General features: G+C 45.7%; 1 protein-coding gene across 5 annotated transcripts in view; it reads left to right on the top strand.

The window, feature by feature from the left end:
• The first annotated feature begins 20,997 nt into the window (after positions 1-20,997).
• HNRNPA3 (heterogeneous nuclear ribonucleoprotein A3) overlaps positions 20,998-25,003 on the top strand; it is a 31,014-nt gene continuing 27,008 nt past the window's right edge. For 4 of the 5 annotated variants that reach the window (XR_015874827.1, XR_015874828.1, XM_088461209.1 and 1 more), the window contains exon 1: positions 20,998-21,152. Coding sequence is in view for 3 of the 5 variants with exons in the window: in XM_088461209.1 (XP_088317335.1) it covers positions 21,132-21,152 (21 nt within the window). In the remaining 2 variants the exon portion in view is untranslated. The remainder of the gene's footprint in view (positions 21,153-25,003) is intronic. The other variant, XM_088461210.1, reaches the window with a different exon arrangement.

Below are 25,003 nucleotides of genomic sequence, written 5' to 3'. Positions count from 1 at the left end.
AGTTGTGAGATTCTTTGATTTGCAACATAATTGCACAAATTCTAGACAGATTTGAAATACAATTCTGGAAACATAATACCCAGTCAGGAGATAGATGCTTAGCATATGTATGTAAGATGCAAGTTCCTGCAGCCAGTGATTTGTGGTTTGCTGGATGTTCGATCTGACCAAACCTCTTCCATTTGGGATGCGACCTTCACTTCACTGTCTCACACGTTACTAAACTAAATTTAGGACAATCCTAGGACAATGTGGACTGTCAGCTGAGCAGATTTCCCTATGTTCTGTTTGCTTCATAAAAAGAATATAAAATCACAATTATGTTGTGTCTGAGGGAAAAGGATGAAGACATAGGGGGTAAATGTAATAGCCTGCGCAATCAAGGCATCTGCGAGTTTCCGTCAAGTCTGGCCACTGTTTTGAAAGGGGCAATCATGTAAAAGGCAGAATCAACCTGGTGCTGCATTTTTAAATGTTTTAAAATGCTTAATGTTAAAGTGTTTTTTTTCTCATTTTAATAAAGAGATAATTAAAAAAGTTCCATAAATATTCATTAAATCTCAAAACCTTCAAAATTGCTCACTCCCCCCCCCCCCCCCTTGAGGTTTATTGGGATATTTTGTCCTGTTACACAAAATGTTGTTATTACATCTGTGTACAGAAGTGGATGCATACCTGCCATTAGCTAGCATGCCATGTCCCGATCTACCCATAATTGCTCAGTTCCTCTATTCATAAACATCAAAAATGAACTCCCGTCACAAAGTAAATATTTAAGATTAAAGTAACTTCAAAATGTAATATAATGTGTAGTAACTTACTAAACACAGAAGCAAATGCAGGCACAAGTAAAGCACAGAAGAATAATAGCGGGTCCCGCCATCATTATTTCTCCAAGTCAATGTCCAAATGATTTAACTGTCCAGGAAAGAAAGATGAGAGAAGCATGTGATACATTTTTAGCTGTGTATGCAGAAAGTGGATATAGTAAAAGTAAAATATTACATTTAGGGACCTTGGCCCTGATTCAGACCCGCTCGCAGCCGCTGGCCGCTCGCTGGGTCTGTGGGCATTTTTTATTTTTATTTATTTTTTCCTCCAGCCGCTCGTAAAGCTGTGGGAGACCACCCACAGCTTGTGCGAGTGGCCAGGAGACCATTGTGATAATTGCGACCATTGGCCTGCCGACAAGACCCTGCGGTAGGATCTAGGCTGCCGCAAGGCCAAGTGGACTCCCTGCTCTAATAGAGCAGGAAGTCCACTACTGACATCACTAGTGATGTCAGTTTGCCCGCCCAACAAACGCCAGGCATTCCTAAGGGAACGCCTGCTTTTGTACAGCCAGCCCCCTACCCGCCCACAAAACGGGGCGAGCTGTCACTCACCATCGACAGCCGCCCCGTCTTGTTGCGAGCCCCGTAGTGACTGAACTTCAGTCGCTCAGCGGGGCTCGTGCACGTCAGACGCAGCGCATGCGCAGTGCGCAAACATCGGGCCGCTTGCGAGCGGCTCTGAATGAGCTCCCTAGTTATCAAGCAATTCTGTCCTTGAAATATGCTGAGTCTGCATGTTTAAGGTCAGAATTAGGTATCCCTAACATGTAATAAGACAGAAAGCAGGAGATATAGGAAATATCTGAAGATGGTGTTAAGGACACCATACATCAGCAATAAATTGGGACAATTCTGCATTTTGCAGAGGGTTGTGTAAAACAATCTGCTATGTATGGGGTTCACAGATCCCAGATTCCCATCAAAAAGTTATTGGAATTGGTGAATCAGGTTGTCCAACATGTTGGATTTCACAGACCTCCGTCGCAGTGCTGGGATGGCAAATGCAGCAGGGGGTGTATACAGGGGGTGTCATACAGGGGGTGTCATACAGGGGGTGTATACAGGGGGTGTCATACAGGGGGTGTATACAGGGGTTGTCATTTACCCTTCCTGCTGCATTCGCATTATTGCAAAGATCGCAATGCACAGCTGCCTGCATACAGCTTTGCAATTGTGTTTCTTGATGAATCAGGGCCAATGACGTACAGACTTATGGCTGCCGCCTGTAGAGCTGTTTTGCTGTCTGAGGTGGCAAATAAAATACCCTCTTCTCATCTCTTACACACACTAACATAAACACTTATATAAGAATTGTGTAAGGAGACAAGCAATACAAATACTGTACTCGAATCCCAGAGCCGCGCACTTTATAAGATGCTCCATTGAGGCCCCTGGAGATCCTTTAAAAATAAACATAAATTCATTATATATGTGTGTGTCTTTATTAAGAGATTTACTTAATGACAACCCCATAAGTATGTCTGTGATTTCGGGGTAGAAAACTAGAAGACACGGCAGAGTGAGATACTATACTATACAGACATTACAGAGCTAGTAGGCTCCCCGGCCTCCTTGTCTCATATCTGCCCCATGTCTCTCTCAGGTGTTGTTTGTCTACTATTCCTTACCTCACACTTGTCTGTCTGCTCCTTTCCTCACCAGCATTGTCACCGTTACCTGCTCCACCTTTGCCTCATCTGTGCTCCAATTGTCCCCCATGTCTTGATCACTTTCTGTAACCATGCATCATTTGTCAATGTCCCCCTCCCATGTCTCAGATGACCCCCTGTCTGTTCTCTTGTCTCTTTCCCCTACCACAGAATTATGGAAAGACCACCCCCTTCCCTTGTCTCAGATGACCCCCTGTCTGTTCTCTTGTCTCTTTCCCTTACCCAAGGATTATGGAAACACCACAATCCCAATACCGATGCTCTCAGCTGTTGCTGACACTGCCAAGGTTCCATTTTCTCCCCCATCCCTGATCTGTGGTGACTTCTGTGCCTGGGCCCTTGCTGTTTTGCTGCCTGTACCCAATTAGAGGGGAAGATAAGCAACAGCCATGGACATCTGATACCCCTTGCAGCTTTGGGGAGCTTTTAATGGGTGGTCTTCATAGGGACATATCTAGGACACACTATTTACACTGGGTACTGTCCCTGGGAATCAAGGAAGAATGGCCAGCCTAGATTGGTAGGCCTCATTGAATTTATACAAGGGAACATACAGTAAAATCTACTCTGAAATAGCAGGTAACCATGAAGGGCAACAATCCCTATGACTACTTGAAAATGACTGAAACAGAGATATAGAAAAAAATGCATTTCAGGTATCAAATGGGATCATCAGTGCTGTTCCCTGCATTGGTTATAATTATAAGGCAATATGATCCCTATGGCTACATGCATTTTCAAATAAGATTCTTAATCATCACTTATATGGAATCACCTGTGAGCAGAACACAAGACATGAACAAGCCCTGAAAGTATCTCAGTGTATTTTTATCATTACTGAGTAACAACTGCAGGGTAAAGAGCCGCTAATAAAGGTGGTTCCTCTTTGCCCGATGAATGTGTTGGATGAGCTCTAACCAGCTCATTGCCAGTTTCCTTTGTCCCAGACACTATACTGTATACAGCCAACCTGCGATAGCATGGAAATTGCTGTGTAAGTGGCTTATGCAAATTATGATGATTATCCATTTAGTCGACATCGACTTTCGGACACTTTATAGATCAGTGAACGCCACGCTTCTCTTTCTCTGACCGCTTCCTTCAGGTCATTTATGGGCATGTTCTAGGGAATTAGCCCGCATGACATGTCCAAAATACGAGAGTCGTTGTTTGGTCATCTTGCCTTCTAATGATACTTTTGGTTTGACCCGCTCTAGGACTGCCTTGTTCGTATTCATTGCTGTCCATGTTATGCGCAGCACTCGCCTCCAGCACCACAATTCAAAAGCGTAGATTCTCTTGCGATCTGCCTTCTTGAGTGTCCAGGTTTCGCATGCATACATAAAGATCGGAAAAACAATTGCATTGACCAACCGTGATTTTGTTGCACTGCTGATATCGTTGCTCTTCCATATCTTCGTCATTCCTAGCATAGCATTGCGGCCAAGTGCAATTTGTCGCTTTATTTCAGTAGATGATTCTCCACTGCGATCAATCTTAAAACCCAGAAAGAGGAAGTCTCGTACCGTTTCGACTTCCTCATTATCGATTGCAATATGGACTGCATCTTCACTTGCCGTAGTCATTATCTTTGTTTTCTTGATGTTGAGGTACAGTCCCATGTTCTCGCTTTCTTCTTTGACTGTTCTGACCAGATATTCTAGGTCTTTTCTACTTTCAGCAAGCAGAGTCGTGTCATCGGCATATCGTAGATTGTTGATGTTCCTCCCTCCGATTTTTACTCCAATTGTAGACTCGTCCAAACTGCATCGTCTCATGATCATTTCGATTAAAGATTGAATAAAGTTGGCGAGAGAATACAGCCTTGTCGAACGCCTTTTCCGATCTTGAACCAATCCGTGTTGCCAAAAGCTGTCCTGACTGTGGCTTCTTGACTCATGTAGAGCGATCTCATCAGTTTCTCCAGGTGTTCCGGAATGCCAATCTGCCGTAAACATTTCCATAGCTTGTTGTGATCAATGCAATAAAATGCTTTGCTGTAGTCAATGAAGCAAATGTACACGTCCTTTTGATACTCTCGTGTCTTTTCCATAATCCATCGCAGGTTTTCGATTTGCAAATTATACCACATAATATATAGAAGACTGGAGAGGTAATATGACAAATATAGACTCAAGCTGCATACACACACAACGATTTTGTTACCAACGATTTTATGAACGATTTTCTGAACGATTTTCTGTCAGATTATCTATCAGATTTTATGAAGTGTAATGAACGTTTTTTTTTTAACTACAAACAATTTTTGCATATTCCCTTAATGAAAATCGTTCAGTTGGTCAGTCTGACTGAACTACAAACTACAAACGTGAACGCGTATGAACAATAACCGTCAATCATTTTAACTCAGAAAGTGAACGATTTTTTTCAACAATTGAACGATAAACGATATCGTTATCGACTATCGTTCAAAAAATCGTTGTGTGTATGCACCTTTACTGGTTACTTTTCAGGTGTTATATATGGCGTTCTTTGAAAGTAAAAATACACTGAATATAAACACTTTTAAGCACATACATATATGTATGTATGTATGTATTAGGAATATTAGATGAAAAGAAGGAGGAGCATGGTACGGGATATTCTGTAACATCACTGTGTATAAGTACCAGGAGACTCACAAGAAAGCAGTCTTTCTGCTTTTTCCTCATATCATGAACAGAAAATAAGAGGCTATAAAACTGGCACAGCACAAATCTCCAAAACCCGTGTGGTCAGCTGAGGTACAAAGTTGACACATGGTAGTGAAAGGGGTAAAATAATTAGGAACAATGGGGAAAGCTAGGTGGAGAGGAAGCCAGCCTGGGAGAATGTATAGCATTTGCTGATTGCTCAGCTCCACTTATCAGACATATAGGATCCAGGGCCGGCAACAGAAATCTTGAGGCCCGGTACACTGATGTCTCTAGAGCCCCCCCTCCACCCCCTTTGACCCCACTAACCTCGACCCCACAACCACATATCCTCCCCTACGTCTGCTAATATATGAATACTGATATAGATGCACAAACTCCAGCTCTGAAGAGTGGCTTAGATGCCCAGGTGCCTTCCCGAGGGTTGGGTACGATGCCAGCACTCGTGATCGTGGCGGTCAAAATCCTGATGCCGACATACCAATAAGGTAAGGATACTGACAGCTGACGGTAGGTATCCTAACCTACCCCCTCTCCCTACACCTCCCTCCCTCTCCGGTGCCTTAATCTAACCTCCCTTCCCCGCAACCTAACCCTCCTTAGTGCCTAACCCTAACCATCCCCCAAGTGACTAACCTTAACGTTAACCCTCCCCCTAACCCCGCTACTTACCTTCGGGATGCCGGCACCAAGATTATGACAGGTGTCAGGATTCTGGAGCCCGTATTCTAAGCGTCGGTATCCCATGTGCTGGGATATTGAATGCATCCCCTTTACGAAGATAATAATCAAATGCAGAAAAGATGGACGGCTCTCAAGGGACTTTTACAAGAACAAAATCACCACACTGTCACAGCATAAGTGTGTCCCTTTGTTGCGGTCTTTAAAGAAGGTTATTAAAACTGAAATGTTGGAGACATTTATGCTGTGACAGTGTGTTTTTTCTCATATAAGAGAGAGAGAGAAGAAAACGTAAAAGTCCACTTACGATTAAACTGTCTCGGAGGATGCCTGCAGTCTGTACAGTGTACGCTGGTGCTGCTGAAGCCTCCCTGTGCTCCTCTTAGGTGGCTGCGGCAGCAGGCAAGGACAGAACAGCCGGCGCAGGGTCGCACAGCATCATGAGCTCGGTCATTCCTAATATGGCACGCACTTGATGACAAGGGTAGCCAGGGGAAGGGGCAACTCACCGGAGGGGCGGGAGGGTTACCAGGCCCAGCGGCGGCACTGTAATGCCGTTTTGAGCACCTGAACTTCGGGGCCCCTCTAAACCTTGGTGGCCGGGATGGGGGTACTCTTAGTACCCCCCTGTCGCCGGGCCTTGTAGGATCATATCTACTATGTTACGATACACAGGCCCGCCAAGAGCTGCGGCGGGCCCAGGTAACAGGGGGCGTGGCCTAATCGTGGGAGGCGTGGCCACGCCCCCTTCAGGAAAAAAAAAGATTGCGCGCTGGCGAGGGGGGCGCTCTGTGATCGCTCCCCCCCCCACAGGCATAGGAGACTGCTGTGGCTGCTGCTCAGCAGCCACAGCAGTCTCCAACTGCAGCTCAGCACACGCTGTGTGCTGGGCTGCTGTGAGGGAGGGGGGGTTCGGCGTCAGACCCGGGCCCCTGCCGGGCCCGTCGGGAAGCCTGGGCCCGGGTAATCTGTACCCGCTCCCCCCCACTCGGCACCCCTGGTACTATTTACTTACTTTATTAAAATTATTTTCTCTATCTTAACAATTAAACATAATTTCAACACTACTAAATTGAACAAAAAACTTTACACGAGGAAAAGAATATTTTTAATACTTTTGCTCTGGTAACTATATAATAGGATGGCGTTACCAGAACAGGGATTGCAGTGCTATGTAATGTGGGCAGTAAAACTCTTTGATATGTAGGGATGATCTCTTCAGCAATAGGGCTCTCCTATGATAAATAGGCCCAGTTTCCTATGTGGATTAATTTAGCAATCTTTACTAATAGACTTTCATACAAATAATCCTTCATTACCTTTTGCTGTAGGCAATGGATGGTCTTCAGTCCAGAACGTGATCAAAGTCGTGGCACCCTCAGGCAGCTGCCTAAAGTTGCCTAATGGTAGCGCCGGTCCAGGGTTGATCCCAAACACCAATGGTCAATAACTGAGGAGAAAGAGAACATTCTCACAGTAAAAGTAAGTGAGGTGTGGCCACCAAGTTTTCCGTTGCAAAGTCAAAGCACGAAAAACCAAACTGGGAAGATAAAAGAGCTGGAAAAACCAGATCTGTTAGTGATTTGGAACAAAATGGGCCACCGGAAAGCATCAAAAGTTTTCCCTATATCAAGGGTTAAAAGCATAGAATGGTACTTAAAGTGGTGAACTGCACAAACAAGAGATACAAGTTTGCATACATCATATGCCACGTGTCTATGTTTTATAAAGGAAGCCTTTTTGTCATGTGAGCTTCAGGTATGCGCATTCAGCACAATCCAATACAGTCATTGTGCTATAGTTTTTACATTATTCGGTGCCTGGGCTTGGGAATAAACAAAGCATGTAAAAGAATTATTGCATTTTCCCCCAGGCTAACACTGTGAGGCTGAAGAAAATCAAGTTAAACCCTCTCCCTGGACTGGTCAAACTGAAGTCACCTCTATACCCTTCAAACTCCAGTCCAACAATGGGCCTCTTCACTAGCATCCAATCATAAGCAGCCAACATTGCAAAACACATATGATTGGCTGATAGGGAACAGGAGTGATGAGGACTCCCAGCCACATTTTGTGTCAATTTTACAGTGTTGCTCCGTCATGTTTACCAGGGATACTTCATTTTTTTTTTCTGTTTAATAAACTAATTGTAAAGATGCCATTCCAGGGGTCCATCTTTTGTTAATAATTACAGGCCCCACAGCCCGAGAATTACAGGCCCCACTTTAGCATTTAGCTAGTAGCCTCTGTGAAGGGCCCAATAGATTTACCACCCCTGCACTGACCAATATGAGACAAGTTTTCCCTACAGCAGTGGGGCACCACGCTGTAATAGAGGGATCTTGTTGAGGTTGTCTAGCTTTGGGACTGGTTGAGCATTTGAAGGGAGGTTTTTAAATATTTATTTATTTTTTACACAGAGCATAGCATTTTTACTGCAGGATCAGCATAAATAATGTTAAAAGCAGCATTCACCCATTTTTATAAATTAGTTGTCCTCTAGTGAGTTCTTAGAGCCCTAACACCCAAACAGGGGTGCTGAAAGGGGTACTAAGTAACCAGGACTTGTTGGAGGGGCCTGGGTGCACCACGGCCCTCTTCTTCCGTCTTACGCTCTCCTCAGTGGGGCTAGGAAGGCTGCTGCCGCTCACAGTCTCCCCTGCCTATGCAGGGGGGAAGCAATCATACAGATATTGCCTCCCACCTGAATTTTCCCCTCGCCTCCTGCGATTAGGCCACACCCCAAAAAAGTAATGGGGTCCAGGCCAGCTCTCTACGGACCTGCACCCACCACTCGTGATGAGTAAGAGACCTCTGAAGTAATCCACACAAATCTTTAGTGAAGGACTTGATGCTCTCTTGATCTAACCAATATACTGGTGCCCCACCCTCAACAGCAACTGGGGGTACTGAAGTATTATTTGCCAAGTGCCCCACCACAGAGACAGTTGGGTTCTCAGTGTTATTCAGGGCCAATATCACTGTTTCGCCTCCAGGTTAACAGCATGGGATGCAGCAGAATCAGTATCCAGAGTCTCAAGCTACAGCCCAAGCACTTGCCCTCCAATGTTCCATGGGTGTTAAGTAGGAATTTTGCATTCTTAAACTGCCAGCTATAAAGCATGTTTCTATTTCATATTTTAAAGGGGAAGGAGACGTATATGTGTGTATTGATTTGAGGTTACTAAAATCCTTAATTTAGTCTTTGCGCCTTGATCTAACGTTCTTTGACATGGTTAATGCGACTTTATTTGTTACTGATATCACTGTCCGGACATGTACTATATTGTGTATGAAATGTGTACTATCATTTTACACTTAGAACTACCACTGTGATGCCTCATCTCCTTGCGTAAACCAGACAGAAAGACTACCATGGTCTCCAGGAGTAAAGGAGCCGCATATTCTACCCTTGTTAAGTTGGATGTATCTGGCAGATTTTGCCTGTTCTGCAATCTAAGCAAAATGTACAATTTTTATGGGCACATTTTGCGTTTGGTATTTAGGGTCAAAAGCCAGCCACCTCTACATGAGCCCTATTGTCTCTCAGTATTCAATAATTATGACAGTTTAACACCTACCTGTACAATATTGCTTCAAGATCTCCATAACTAAACAGGAAATCTGATTATTTTTTTAACAATAAAAGCAAAGAGGGCTCTATGTTTAAACACATTGTTTTGTTTTTACTTACTAGTATGTGTCAGATTTTTTTTTAAATCTATAAATATAGTCAAATACATTTTGTTTAACTAAGCTATAACATGTATATTAATTTATTACCAGGGACCTTGCACCATGTATGGGGTATGATTAATTGTATAGTAAAAAAAATAAGGCAACCTCAAATGATGTGTATCCTTAAGGCAAACATGTCACCTTATTATGTATTACTGCAAGTATTTGGAATATTCAGCATCTTTTTTTTCCCACAACCCATTATAGGTTGACCTAGATGATAAACATCATTGAATATAGAGTGGGAAAACTTACAAGCAAATAAAACTAAATTATTTTAAATTGAAACTAAGCAGCCTGGTACAGTTTTGACCGTATATTGTTCTCTTCTTTTGAAAATGACAATCTCTCAAAAAATGTGTTTTTTTTATTTTTTTTTATTGGCTCATCTAAAATTCCTGAAATAAACGGTAAGTGCTGGTTTTTCAGATCTAGCGCCTGATTCACTACGTGAACAATAAAGGAGCGCTTGTCAGGTGTGTAAATGAATATAAACGAAAATGGCAATAAATACGTGTAAATAAAAAATAGATAAACAAATGAATGGTAAAAAAAATAAAAAATAAATATAAAAGAGAAGAAAACTAATAAATAAAAGCAATGCTGAATCACTTAAAAAAAGGTGACAAATAGGGCCATATTCAATTAGAGGCGAAAAGCCTTTTTCGACTATTTTTTTGCGAAAATTTTGTCAAAACACTTTTCGCCTAATTCAATTCCAGGACAATTTCGCCTAAGAGGAAACTCGATGCATTGAATTCACCAAAAAAGATTCTCCAATCAATAGCAGGTGAAAAGAAGTGCAAAATCTTTATTTTGGGGTGCAAACATAGGGAAACAACTCAGAACCCTTGGGACAGCTCCCCAAAAAATAAAATCTGCAAAAAACAAAAACCTAAGAACAACCCAAAAAAGACATGTCATTTTTGGGGTGAAATGTAAAAAGTAGGGGGACAAGCATAAAAACTAGCGAAATAGGCTTCTTGGGGGCTGCAAGGATGGGTCAGGTGTTTTTGGGATTGTAGGTGCATGAAGCAGGTGGACTTTTCACGTTTTTAAAAAGTTCACTTTAGAGACATAAAAATATGCTAGCACCCATTTTCAAGTACCCCAAATTTGACTGGACTACTTATTTTCACCAAAAAATACTGCATAATGCTATTCTTCACCACTTTTACAAGTGGTGGATAATTTACGCATGCCCCTGCAATGGCTTTGAAACACACTGGCACGCCTGCGTTCGCCCGACTACCCCGACACGACCCACAAGCGGCACTTCCTGTCAATCCCTCTGCTCTGGGTCTGCGTTGCCTCTGCAATCGCAGTTCGGATCACAATTGCTAGTTCGGGCACGAGCACTGCGATGCGTATGCATGCGCAGAACGCAACAAGTGACCAATAGCATGCATAGAAGGAGGTGTTATCAAGAGATTGCGCTCATTGTTGCCATACGATGTTGGGTAACATTTTTTGATAATTTCCAGATCCCTTGGAAAATACACTACATGAGCTCTGAGGCAGGTGAGAGGACACCTAAGGATAATAATTGCCTATGTGGTGATGCAGCTTTGAAAATCGGCACATCCAGATAATAAATGTAACTTTAACTGTCTGGCCACTTTTTTGCTTTACAAGTGGGCTTGATGCATTCACCATGTGCAAATCACCATCAAGGCATAGGCAAAATAAAGCAGTCCCAGGGTACATTGATCATTGTGGTAAAGGCTTATCATTGACAACATGTTAAAAATAGTACACATGGAAATAGAAACCATGAGACTTTTTATTATAATCCTGGCATCATACATCATTTAGTGCCATAGGGCTCTATTTATTAACATTATTTTTACTAAAATACAGTGAAAAAGGGTGTTTTCACACCCTTTTCACATTATTTTAGTATCACCTATAGTTATTACAGGGCAATTGGAGTAGAATTCGTAAAATTCTACTCCAACCCCTAAGTATCACTTATTTTTAGTAAAGCAGATCGCATTTCCCATAACTGTAATGGGAAATGTGATCCGACCAGAGTTACTAAAAATAAATGTGAAAAAAATATCGAGGAAAGCCCTGTGATAATAACGCCACCTAGAGGTGGCGTTATCCAGGGTCTCCCCCGGTTACCGGCCTCCTGCCCTGCTCTAACGGGGAGAGCAGAGCCGGGAGTCAGTCCCTGTAATCAGCTGTGTGGTCTAAACAGACCGCAAGCTGATTACTGTAAAGAAAAAAAAAAAATTGTAAAAAAAAAATTACTTACCTGACTCCAGGGACCGGTGATCGGGCCTCCGGTGATGACTCCCCTCCGGTCAGTTGGTCTCCCATAGTGCCCTGCTGCCCGGTCATCAGGTGATCGGGCCCCAGTGCAGTATGGGAGATCACCTGACCGGAGGAATGGAGAACATCACCAGAGGCCTGGAGAATGCAGGTAAGTGTAAGTAAGGTAGAGGGGGATCAGTTCTGTGATTCCCCCTCCCCTCCCCTCTACCCTCCACACCCATAGTCTTTGTTGATTGTTGCTTTGTTTAAGTTCTGAATGAATAGTGCAGTGCATTATGTATAGTATAGGATGTCTTGTGCTATATGTTTTGCAGTGCATTATATTGTATGCTTGATTATGTTTGATAGTGTATTGGGTTTAAGCTGTGCTGCGACACAGTACACTTGTATGTGTGATTTATGTATGTTTTTTGCTATCTTTATGTTAATAAAGAATGCTTTTTTCAATCAAAAAGAGGGGGGTCGCGGGGGGCGGTGTTTAGCACCGGGGGCGGGGTTTAGCGCCGGTGGGGGGGGTAGCAGCGGCGACCGGTCGGCGCATGCACGGGCACTTAATCATGGTATTTTTGGCGAAAATACCGTGATAAGGCTCCGGACGGGATTCGCAGGGACAGAGCTTTATCACAAGCTCTGTCCCTGCAAGGGACTTGTAGTAAATCCCTGTGATATTGCCTGAATTCGCAATGCGAATTCAATCGGTAACATCACACTACAATCTGCATTACAAATGCAGATTGTAGTAAATAGAGGAGAAACAGAAGGAGAAAAGGTCCATCAAGCAACAAACCTCAATAATCTAAAGACTCAGACTACAACTAGACTCCCTGTACAATCACGGCAAGAACACTTCTATTGCTATTCATAATGCTGGCCTTCTGATTCTCGCTTACAATTCAGTGCTTATCGTACTTTTTGCCATGTCAGTTTACATCTATCTACTTTGAAACACTGTCCTTTATCTCAGCTCTCTTGCATAGCCTCACATCCTCTATCTGCTTACATTCTGCATTATTTTTCATATTCTGCACACATTTGAATTTTGAACCCCACTTTTAATCCTCCCTATAACAATCTTGTTAATCTGCATACATATTTATACACTGTTTTTTGATACATCACTGGTTTTTTTTTTTCACTTGCATTCCTACAAATCTCTTGCACTCATACCTCATTTACATTTCCAAATTTCATTTCTCTTGTTTACCTATAAACACCATGACAAGGTTTTCGTCAACTCCCTCCTTCACTCAGTCTCTACCTAATCCTCTATTCTGCCCCCTGCTTCCACCTTTATCCTTTCCTCCTTATCTCTCCCCCCTCCTCCTCCCCTCCCCTTTATCTACTCCTCCCCTTCTCCCCCCTCCTCTGTCTGCCTACTCTTCACTCCTCTCCCTTTACTCCACTTTCTTCCTGTTCTACCCCCTCTCTGTCCTACTACCCCACCACCAAACCCTCCTCCTACACTCCTCTCCCTGTCACTTCACCCCACTGCCATCCACATCTCTCTCCCTACCCACCTCCTACATATTCCCTTTCTAGCTCAGGTGCCCGCACCATCACTAAACTCGCTTCATATCGGTCCTCCAAATTAAGCTTACCTCCACGTTACAGCAACCCGGATAATCTTATTCACATCTCCCCCACAAATGCTATCTCTCTATCCTGTGCCCTCTGGAATGCCAGGTCAGTCTGTAATAAACTGGTCCCCACCCATGACCTTTTTATCTCCAACTCTCTGAATCTCCTAGCCATTACTGAAACTTGGATCTCACCCTCTGACACCACTTCTCCTGCTGCTCTATCCTCTGGGGGCCTCGCCTTCTCCCACACCCCCCGGCCTGGGGGTCGCCATGGTGGTGGTGTTGGGGTCCTTCTAGCCACCAGTTACTCCTACCAGCTACTACCCTCTGAACCATCCCTTACATTCCCCACATTTGAGGTTCATGCTATACGCCTCTTCCAACCAGTAAACCTCAGAGTAGCTGTCATTTACCGTCCCCCTGGCTCTCCCTCCAAATTCCTTGACAACTTCGCTTCCTGGCTCCCTCACTTTCTCTCCTCAGACCTTCCCTCCATTATCCTAGGTGATTTTAATATTCCTATTGACATTCCCACAGAATCCTCTGCAGCTAAACTCCTTACCCTCACCTCTTCATTTGGTCTCGCCCAATGGACCTCCTCACCCTCCCATTTGAGTGGGCACTCACTTGACCTGGTCTTTACGCACCGTTGTGATATTTCTGATTACTCCAATTGCCCATTCCCCCTCTCTGACCATCACCTTCTCTCTTTTAACCTATCCCTCTCTCCTTCCCCTCCTCTAACTCCTAAAGCTACAATTACTAAGCGTAATATTGAGGCTATTGACACTGTTGCCTTTTCCTCCCTGCTGAACTCTCTTCTCTCCCCTATCATTTCTCTCTCCTGTCCTGAACAAGCTACTTCCCTGTACAATTCCTCCCTTACTTCTGCTCTTGATTCTGTTGCTCCAGCAATAACCACTCACCCTCGCAGATCCACACCACAACCCTGGCATTCCAAATGCACCAGATACCTACAAAAGTGTTCAAGAATTGCAGAGCGTCAGTGGAGAAAGTCACGCTCTAAGGCTGACTTCCTCCATTTCAAATTTATTCTCTCTTCCTACAGTGCTGCCTTGTCTCTCTCCAAACAAACATATTTCAAGAACCTCATCTCCTCCCAGTCCTCAAACCCCCGGCGTCTCTTTGCCACTTTCAACTCCCTACTCTGCCCTTCCCCTCCTTGCCTTCCCTCCTAGCTCTCTGCCCTCAACTTTGCCACCTACTTTACATCTAAAATTGACTCCATACGTGAGGACATCATATCCCATCAGACCCTCAGCACTCCTCCCCCTCCTTTCCCTGACCACCCCTCCCCTTCTGTCTCACCAACTCTGACATCCTTCTCCCCTGCTTCTGGAGAGGAAGTCATGGCCCTCATCCGGTCCTCCCCCCCCTTCCACCTCCACTCTTGACCCTATCCCTTCCCGTCTCCTCTCCCACCTGTCTCCTTCTGCCTGTTCCCATCTGGCTCCCCTCCTTAATCTCTCCCTATCATCTGGCACTGTCCCTTCTGCATTCAAACATGCTCTTGTCTCCCCCATTCTTAAAAAACCTACCCTTGATCCTAACATACTTTCCAACTATCGACCCATCTCACTTCTCCCTTTTGCTTCCAAACTCCTTGAGCGTATTGTCTACAACCGCCTTACCACCTTTCTTTCTTCCCACTCCCTCCTTGACTCAATTCAATCTGGCTTCCGATCTCTCCACTCCACTGAAACTGCCCTCACGAAAGTCAGCAACAACCTCCTTGCTGCCAAATCCAAGGGCCACTACTCTCTGCTCATTCTCCTTGACCTCTCTGCTGCATTTGACACTGTAGACCACCCTCTCCTCCTGCAAATCCTTTACTCTCTCGGTCTACGTGACACTGCCCTCTCCTGGCTTTCCTCCTACCTCTCTGATCGTTCCTTCACTGTGTCCTCTCATGACTCCTCTTCCCCTCCACTTCCACTAAAGGTAGGAGTTCCCCAAGGTTCTGTTCTTGGACCTCTCCTTTTCTCCCTATATACATCCTCTTTGGGTGAACTCATTAACTCGTTTGACCTCCAATATCATCTCTATGCAGATGATACTCAAATTTACCTTTCCACCCCTGAGCTCCTTAACCGTATCTCCAACTGTCTTTCTGCTGTCTCTTTGTGGATGTCCCAGCGCTTTCTTAAACTTAACATGTCTAAGACTGAGCTGATCATCTTCCCACCCTCTTCCACTACATCACTTTCCACAATTTCATTATCTATTGATGGCACAACTATCTCCTCTAGCCCCAAAATGCGCTGTCTTGGAGTTATCCTAGACTCCTCCCTCTCGTTTAAACCGCACATTCAGCACCTCTCGCAGTCCTGCCGTTTTCACCTAAAAAATATCTCCAGGATTAGACCCTTCCACCCAGGATGCCACTAAAACCCTCATCCACTCACTGGTCATATCCAGATTGGACTACTGTAACCTTCTCCTAGCTGGCCTCCCAGTCTCTCACCTCTCTCCACTACAATCGGTTCTTAATGCTGCTGCTCGGCTCATCTTCCTCTCCAGACGTTCTACATCTGCTTCCCCTCTCCTTCAAGCCCTACACTGGCTCCCCTTCCCCTTCAGATGCCAATTCAAGGTTCTTACATTCGCCTACAAAGCCCTCACCAAATCCTCTCCCGCATACATTTCTGACCTTCTCTCCCTTCACACTCCCGCCCGCCCACTTCGCTCAACTAATGCATGCCGCCTCTCTTGCCAACTGATTACTTCCTCCCACTCCCGCATCCGAGATTTTGCCCGTGCTGCTCCCTACCTTTGGAATGCTCTCCCTCTCCCCATCAGACTCTCCACCTCTCTACAAATCTTCAAACGGGCTCTCAAGACCCACTACTTCATCAAGGCCTTCCAGCACTCATCCTAACCCACCTCATGCTCTTTCCTTCCCATCTTCCCCTTCTGTGTCATGCCTGTCTATCTGCCCCTCCCCTTCTGTGTCACACCTGTCTGTCTGCCCTCCCCTTCTGTGTCACGCCTGTCTGTCTGCCCCTCCCCTTAGAATGTAAGCTCTCACGAGCAGGGACCTCTTCCTTCATGTGCTTCTCTTTACATTTTCTTCTACTCTCTACTCCCCATTAGGGCACCTAACACGGGACCGCCAATTCCCGGCAGCTTATTGTGAGTGCTTTAATCACTATTTCAGCAATGTATATAAGTTGTGTCCTTGTCCTGTACTGTAATGTACTGTATGTTACTTGTTTCTTGTTCACCTATTAGTTCTATGTTCTATGTACTATGTAAGGCGCTGCGGAACACTTGTGGCGCCATATAAATAAAGGATAATAATAATAATAATAATAATAATAATAATAATAATAATAATAATAAATAGAGCCCATAGTATGGTGACAGCTGCCCCAAACTTAAGAGGCCATCACTATAAATCCCAGTTAGCAGTAGTCTTAGCTGCAGCTATTTTATGGCCCAAAACATAGATCAATCCTCAGATAAAGTAAGCATGTGTGGTACGCTTGTGAACGTTAGAGGTTGAAGTATACATTTTTGTTTATATTTTTCGCACGGTGTTAATGAAGTAAAAGTAGCTGAGTAGGGCTGGATTAAGGGCCAGGTGGGTCTGGAGCTGAAAATGATCAAGGGCCTATTGTGAGAAGTTGCGACCAGTGCTGTGTGGGTGCGGACAGTGCCCACCAGCCCCAATGACTCCCAAAATGTGTAATATATATAAATGTAATCATTTTGTGAGGAAAAAAGAAATACAATTTTAATACTTATGCTTTATGGCCTAACCTGTGGCCAGATGGGTGACTGCTCATTACCATGCCTTCATTTTGATGGGCCTATTGTTACGTGGATGCCTGGAGCTGTAGACCCAACAGCCACATTGTTAAACTGGTCCTGCAGCTGAGAGAAGAGTTATAAAATCAGGGTAAATTGCATTTTTTTTATAAATATTTATTCCAACAGCCTATCCTCTCCCACCACCAAGAAAAGTCTTATACGTAAAGAAACAAAGGTTAATTTAATTTGGCCACCTATTAGTCATTCTTCAATTGTACAGTGCTGAGTAATATGTTGGTGCAATACTGTATAAATCAAGGAATAATAATAATAATCCTATAAGGAATCGTGACAGCTGTGCCTGTGGCAGGTTTATCAGTCTACTGCACCACAATAGCTGTGTGAGGTTATGTTAAACCCAGATATATGGTTAAATTATGAAGACTTACAGAAGTGAGCAGTCAGTAAAGGTGTGAATTAAGGTAACAATGTTGGGGGATTTGGTGTCTGTGCCAGGGCTAGTGTTACACTGTCTGGAATGTCCTCATCAAGTTCCTTTAAAGAGACGATCTTATTCCACTCAAGAACAATTGGTGTCAATTGTGTTATGTTCAATATACAATTTCACAATGTTTCTTGTCTAGCTCTGAGCTGTCTCCAAAACAACGGCAATATTCCAGATGGTATTCAGCAGCAGCAAGCCCTTACCCTGTCCAAGCCTCATGTGTTTTTTTCATCCTTGGGCAGTACATGGGGGCCTTATAAAACCTTACTATGGGGGATACAAATATCTAGTTACAATATTAAATACATTATATCAACTAATTTAGATATAAAAAAATAAAAAACAAGCTACACACACATACACAAAGTAATACACCAGTCCAGGGCCTTCGTACAAGTATCCGCAGCTAGTTTTATTAGCAGCACAAAAATAAACAAAACATAAAAGCAAATACTGGCCTATCCAGCTCTAACTAAACAAAATGATTTCCCTCTCTCAGAGTACAAGGACCTAACAAACCTCTCACAAAGGAGAAGTCTTTAACACAGCACTTATAGTCAATAATCACAGTGTATGGACTTGGCCCCTGAGACTCCCAGCCATAAGAGCCATACAGAGTACCACAAGTACCCTATACAACCACTGCTATTACTAAGGGGCATAGTGCCACTAACCACAGGGGAATACTCCATCCTGCCGCCTGGCATACTACAACAGCAATACCCTTACACTCCAGGCTGCTCCACTATTGTTGATGTACATGTTCATCCCTATGTCTTTATGCCACCATGTTGTTCTACCTTTTTAAATGAACCTAAGACCTGGTTAAGCTGTACCACATGTGCTCGAACTGCCACCAGCACCTTTACTGCGCATCTCACTCAACATCCTGCACACCCAGGACCAAGTGTACTCCAAGTGTACTGTCTGCGGTTAAATACATTTATTTACATCATGCTAGCTATCAAGCTACAGACCCCAGTGTCCTTCCTTGGTCACACTGCCAATAGGTCACATGCCTAGACGCACATATAAACGCAATTTAATTCATTTTTCTGTTTGCTGAATTTCTCAATAAGAAGCTTTTGGCCCAGGGGTGCCATGGAAAAAATGCTGATACTCTAAGGCGCCGTGATTCGAAAAAGTTTGGGAGCCACTGATTTATGGTCCTATTTACAAAGCGAAGGCTTTTACACTAGGCTCTTGTTTGTCTCTGCCGGGCTGTCCAGATAAAGACTTTGGTATTAGGGAAATAGGGGATTTATAGGCTGTGGAGCTGACACACAGATGGCCTCAAAATGAGCATAAATTACTAAAATAAAGTACACAGAAAAGTAGCATAATTCCATCCATATGAAGAGACATACATCACAGACACTTTCATCCTATTTGCACCAGGGGTGGATTCAGAAAAGGAGGAGGATCAGTGCGAATGTCATGTAAACCCCCTTCCTGGATCCCCCCACCCCAGTAACACACACAAGTAGCATAACAATTGTTCATAACACCCCCATGAAGATGGTGCACGCACACGTGTCTCTACTGACTTGAGCATATCTGCAACTTAATTCCTATTTTCGCACCTGGAGAGGTAAACAAGAAAACGGGTTGAGGAACACAGAGTATAGTGAAGGAAGGTGCAAAAACAAACTGATGATGACTTGTTGTAAACTAGACGCATCTATATAAAGTGCTGTGGAAAATGTGTGCTATATATTACTGTAAATCAATATATCTCAATATGTCAGTGTGCTAGATGCGGTCTACTATCTATGACAGACAGCGGTAGCTCCAGCACTACAGCTCATGGCTGATGCTGGTAGAGGAGTGAAAGTTATGCATCCTATACCTGACTTTTGGCAGCCAGTTGCTCCAATGAGTTGCCCATCACAAGATGTTACTGGCTTGGGGTAGCGTTAATGCATACCTCCCAACTTTTCAAAACGGGAAGGAGGGACAGGGCGCGCGCGCCCGAAAAAGGGGCGTGACTTTCAAAAAGGGGACGGAGCCTCGCGGCTTCCCCCCATTTTCGTCACTATAGGGGCCGTGCCCAGCACTCTCCGAGATGCTGGGCAGCCCCCCAGGCTCTCCCTACGCTAGTGAATAGATGCCGTGCGATGCGCACGGCATCTATTCACCTTCTGCACACCCGCTGCTCTGCAAGCAGGTGTGCTCTCCTCAACTTCCCCCCACCGCGGGACACTGCGGCCCGCAGTGCGACAGCGCGACAGTCCCAGAAAAACGGGACTGTCCCGCTAGAAGTGGGACAGTTGGGAGGTATGTTGATGGTCAATGTGGCGCTGGTATAATTAACCCTGCATTAGGCGCAGCTGGCCTGACAGGTGCCACAAAGCTGTTCTCGCACACCTCTCCGCCGCAAGGGGGCGCAGCAGCCTGCCCCTCCTAGTGCCTTCCTATCTCTGGGTGCTGTTTGAAACCCCCCTAGTCAGTTTTCCCGCCGCCTGCGTGGCGTGCTGTAGTGACCTTCCTGGTCTCTCAGGCTCACTGCGCCCGAACTCATCCGACTTTTGAAGGTACATATTTCTTTTTATTTTCTCACAATTTTGTGTATTTTGTTCATTTTATGAATGAAAATTACAAAGGTTGTGGGTATTTTGCGGAAACATGTAGGTTTGTCCAGAGCGGGCTCTTAGGCACACTGCGCCTCTTAAAATGTATTTTTTGTTTTACTTGCTTTAAGGGTAATAAATGTGGTTTTGTGAATCCATTTTCCATATATTATCTCTTTGAACATCCTAAAGAAGGTCACTGATCACTTTAAGAGCGTTAGAATTGAGTTAATTAGGTGCTAATGACGATTTTATAACAGGCGCCTGTCAGGCGCACTGTGCCTGAACCTGGGAGACCCATAGGTGCTCCTGACGCAGGGTTAACACGTACCACAAACTGTACATATACCATGCTGGAGATAACGATCATTTATTTGATTTTTTTTTTATTTGTACTGAATTAAACTGATAATTTAGCAAATGGCCTGAGATGCTCTGAGAAGCGGCTCAGCTGCTGTTGTGGAACTAAAAGTTCCAGCATGTCCTGGCAATGTTTGGGAGCAAGGAAAGAATGCAGGGACAAGGCTGCAGCACAGGCCAGATGCATGACAAGTGAATGTATACCACATGATGTGACGTACATGATATACACAGTGTGTTATACATGGCTAGTATACAGCATATTATACACTGACTGGTAGCAGGAGCCCGCCAGTTCGTGACGTCATCGGACTCCACGGACAATGGCGGGACCCTGGGGTGGGCGGGGCCGCTTCGGCAGAAAGAACGGGGGAGGAGCTAGCATCCGTCACGAGAGCGTGGAACGTGAGCCGTTCTCTCCCTTCTCTTCTCCTCAGCAGCTGCAGCGGCACCGGAGGTCGTAGTGTGTGTGAGCGAGCTCGGTGCCATGCCCCGGCCAGGAATGGAGGTGAGTGCAGGCTGGGGAAGCGGTGGTAGCGGGCGGCTATTGTTTGGCTGCCAGGGAGGGAAGGAATCGGCTGGGTGGGAATAGGCAGCATGTACCTCTGAAGCTGCCCTTAGCCTGTCTCGGAGTCACTTTTACAGGAATGCTGGGACTTGTAGTGACCGTTGACCAGCGGGAAGGTCCTAGCACTGTGATGAGCTTTTCCCCAGCGCCGCGGCCTAGCAGCGGCCGTGATGGCGCCGGCTCCCCCTCCCCCCCCTCCTCTGTGCGGCCTGCAGCAAATGGCGGCGGTCAGGAAGCGAGGAGGCCGCAAGATGGAGCCGACCCGGGGTGACCGCGCTTCTGCGGCACGGGGCGACTGTTAGTGTCCCTTTATTCCCGGGGCATGGCTATATATACACACAGGGTCAGTGATTGGGTGTGCAGCGCTCAGTAGTGCCCATCATTCCTGCAGCACAGGGCTATAGGGGGCCAGTGATTGTGATGTGCAGAGCTCAGTAGTAGTTCTCATTCCTGCAGCACGGGGCTATAGGGTGTCAGTGATAGGGGTGTGCAGAGCTCAGTACTGCCCATCATTCCTGCAGCACAGGGCTATAGGGGGTCAGTGATTGGGGTGTGCAGAGCTCAGTACTGCCCCTAATTCCTGCAGCACATGGCTATAGGGGGTCAGTGATTGTGGTGTGCAGAGCTCAGTACTGCCCCTCATTCTTGCAGCACATGGGTATAGGGAGGTCAGTGATTGGGGTGTGCAGCGCTCAGTAGTGCCCATCATTCCTGCAGCACAGGGCTATAGGGGGCCAGTGATTGTGATGTGCAGAGCTCAGTAGTAGTTCTCATTCCTGCAGCACGGGGCTATAGGGTGTCAGTGATAGGGGTGTGCAGAGCTCAGTACTGCCCATCATTCCTGCAGCACAGGTCTATAGGGGGTCAGTGATTGGGGTGTGCAGAGCTCAGTACTGCCCCTAATTCCTGCAGCACATGGCTATAGGGGGTCAGTGATTGTGGTGTGCAGAGCTCAGTACTGCCCCTCATTCTTGCAGCACATGGGTATAGGGAGGTCAGTGATTGGGGTGTGCAGCGCTCAGTAGTGCCCATCATTCCTGCAGCACAGGGCTATAGGGGGCCAGTGATTGTGATGTGCAGAGCTCAGTACTGCCCCTCATTCTTGCAGCACATGGGTATAGGGAGGTCAGTGATTGGGGTGTGCAGAGCTCAGTACTGCCCATCATTCCTGCAGCACAGGGCTATAGGGGGTCAGTGATTGGGGTGTGCAGAGCTCAGTACTGCCCCTAATTCCTGCAGCACATGGCTATAGGGGGTCAGTGATTGGGGTGTGCAGAGCTCAGTACTGCCCATCATTCCTGCAGCACAGGGCTATAGGGGGTCAGTGATTGGGGTGTGCAGAGCTCAGTACTGCCCCTAATTCCTGCAGCACATGGCTATAGGGGGTCAGTGATTGGGGTGTGCAGAGCTCAGTACTGCCCCTAATTCCTGCAGCACATGGCTATAGGGGGTCAGTGATTGTGGTGTGCAGAGCTCAGTACTGCCCCTCATTCTTGCAGCACATGGGTATAGGGAGGTCAGTGATTGGGGTGTGCAGCGCTCAGTAGTGCCCATCATTCCTGCAGCACAGGGCTATAGGGGGCCAGTGATTGTGATGTGCAGAGCTCAGTAGTAGTTCTCATTCCTGCAGCACGGGGCTATAGGGTGTCAGTGATAGGGGTGTGCAGAGCTCAGTACTGCCCATCATTCCTGCAGCACAGGGCTATAGGGGGTCAGTGATTGGGGTGCGCAGAGCTCAGTACTGCCCCTAATTCCTGCAGCACATGGCTATAGGGGGTCAGTGATTGTGGTGTGCAGAGCTCAGTACTGCCCCTCATTCTTGCAGCACATGGGTATAGGGAGGTCAGTGATTGGGGTGTGCAGAGCTCAGTACTGCCCATCATTCCTGCAGCACAGGGCTATAGGGGGTCAGTGATTGGGGTGTGCAGAGCTCAGTACTGCCCCTAATTCCTGCAGCACATGGCTATAGGGGGTCAGTGATTGGGGTGTGCAGAGCTCAGTACTGCCCCTAATTCCTGCAGCACATGGCTATAGGGGGTCAGTGATTGTGGTGTGCAGAGCTCAGTACTGCCCCTCATTCCTGCAGCACATGGCTATAGCGGGTCAGTGATTGTGGTGTGCAGAGCTCAGTAGTAATTCTCATTCCTGCAGCACATGGCTATAGCGGGTCAGTGATTGTGGTGTGCAGTGCTCAGTAGTAATTCTCATTCCTGCAGCACAGGGCTATAGTGGGTCAGTGATTGTGGTGTGCAGAGCTCAGTAGTGCTCATCATTCCTGCAGCACAGGGCTATAGTGGGTCAGTGATTGTGGTGTGCAGAGCTCAGTAGTGCTCATCATTCCTGCAGCACAGGGCTATAGTGGGTCAGTGATTGTGGTGTGCAGAGCTCAGTAGTGCCCATCATTCCTGCAGCACAGGGCTATAGCGGGTCAGTGATTGTGGTGTGCAGAGCTCAGTAGTGCCCATCATTCCTGCAGCACAGGGCTATAGCGGGTCAGTGATTGTGGTGTGCAGTGCTCAGTAGTAATTCTCATTCCTGCAGCACAGGGCTATAGCGGGTCAGTGATTGTGGTGTGCAGTGCTCAGTAGTAATTCTCATTCCTGCAGCACAGGGCTATAGCGGGTCAGTGATTGTGGTGTGCAGTGCTCAGTAGTAATTCTCATTCCTGCAGCATATGGCTATAGGGGGTCAGTGATTGGGTTGTGCAGAGCTCAGTAGTAATTCTAATTCCTGCAGCATATGGCTATAGCGGGTCAGTGATTGTGGTGTGCAGTGCTCTGTAGTAATTCTCATTCCTGCATCACATGGTGATATACCCAGAGGGCCAATGATGGGATGCTTAGTGCCCCTCATTCCTGCAGCACATGGCTATAGGGTGTGCAAAGCTCAGTAGTGCCCCTCATTTCTGCAGCACATGGATATAGAGGGCCAGTGATTGGGGTGTGTAGTGCTCTGTAGTAATTCTCATTCCTGAAGCACATGGCTATATACCCTGAGGGCCAATGATGGGATGTGTAGTGCCCCTCATTCCTGCAGCACATGGTTATAGAGGGCCAGACTGGGGCATATTTCTCTAAGTGCCCCCTTATTCTTGCAGTAAGCCCACGTAAGCACAGGGATATTATATAAACTCCACACAGTTAGGGCCCTACTGGGATACATAGGTACGCTTACTGTTTCTCCTCAGGACATATCAGTCCCGCACTGCTGTACTGTTAATAGAGCTCATCATTCCTGCAAATGCTGTGAGTCTCATTAGACCTTTGTGATTGCTTGATATGATAATTAAGGAGTTTAGCCATAACATCCAATTGGTCTGTTCAGCTGATTTGTTCTATGGGCCGTATTCAATTGCCGGCGAAAAGCCGAGATCGGTGAAAAGTTCTCGCCGGTGATGTCATTTCAGGCAGGGTTTGAGGTGCAAGTTGCGGGAACACCCCTGCAGCCTTGGTACAGTCCACAAAAAAAAAAAAAGAAATAGTTTAACACCCCCAAAAAAGTACTTTCGTTTTGGGGGCGAAAAAGTTCAAAGTTGGGGGACAAAGTTAAAAACTAGTGAAAGACTCCAGGGGATCCCCCAAGTATGCTCCATGTGTTTTTTTTGATTGCAGGTGCATGCTGAAGGTGCGTTTTTTAGTTTTTTTAAAAAACACTTTAGCGATTTTTAACTATGCTTGCACCATTTTCATGTACCCCAAATTTCCTGGGACTACTTATTTTGGGCAAAAAAAACTGCTAAATGCTATTCTTCACCACTTGAGCAAAGATGCTAAATAGCACCAGTTGAGAGC

The sequence above is a fragment of the Taudactylus pleione genome, unplaced genomic scaffold, assembly GCF_031769625.1.
Source record: "Taudactylus pleione unplaced genomic scaffold, aTauple2 ptg001027l, whole genome shotgun sequence".
Taxonomy (NCBI): Eukaryota; Metazoa; Chordata; class Amphibia; order Anura; family Myobatrachidae; genus Taudactylus; species Taudactylus pleione.
The sequence above is the reverse complement of the archived record's forward strand: the minus strand, read 5'-3'. Positions and strand labels throughout refer to the sequence as shown.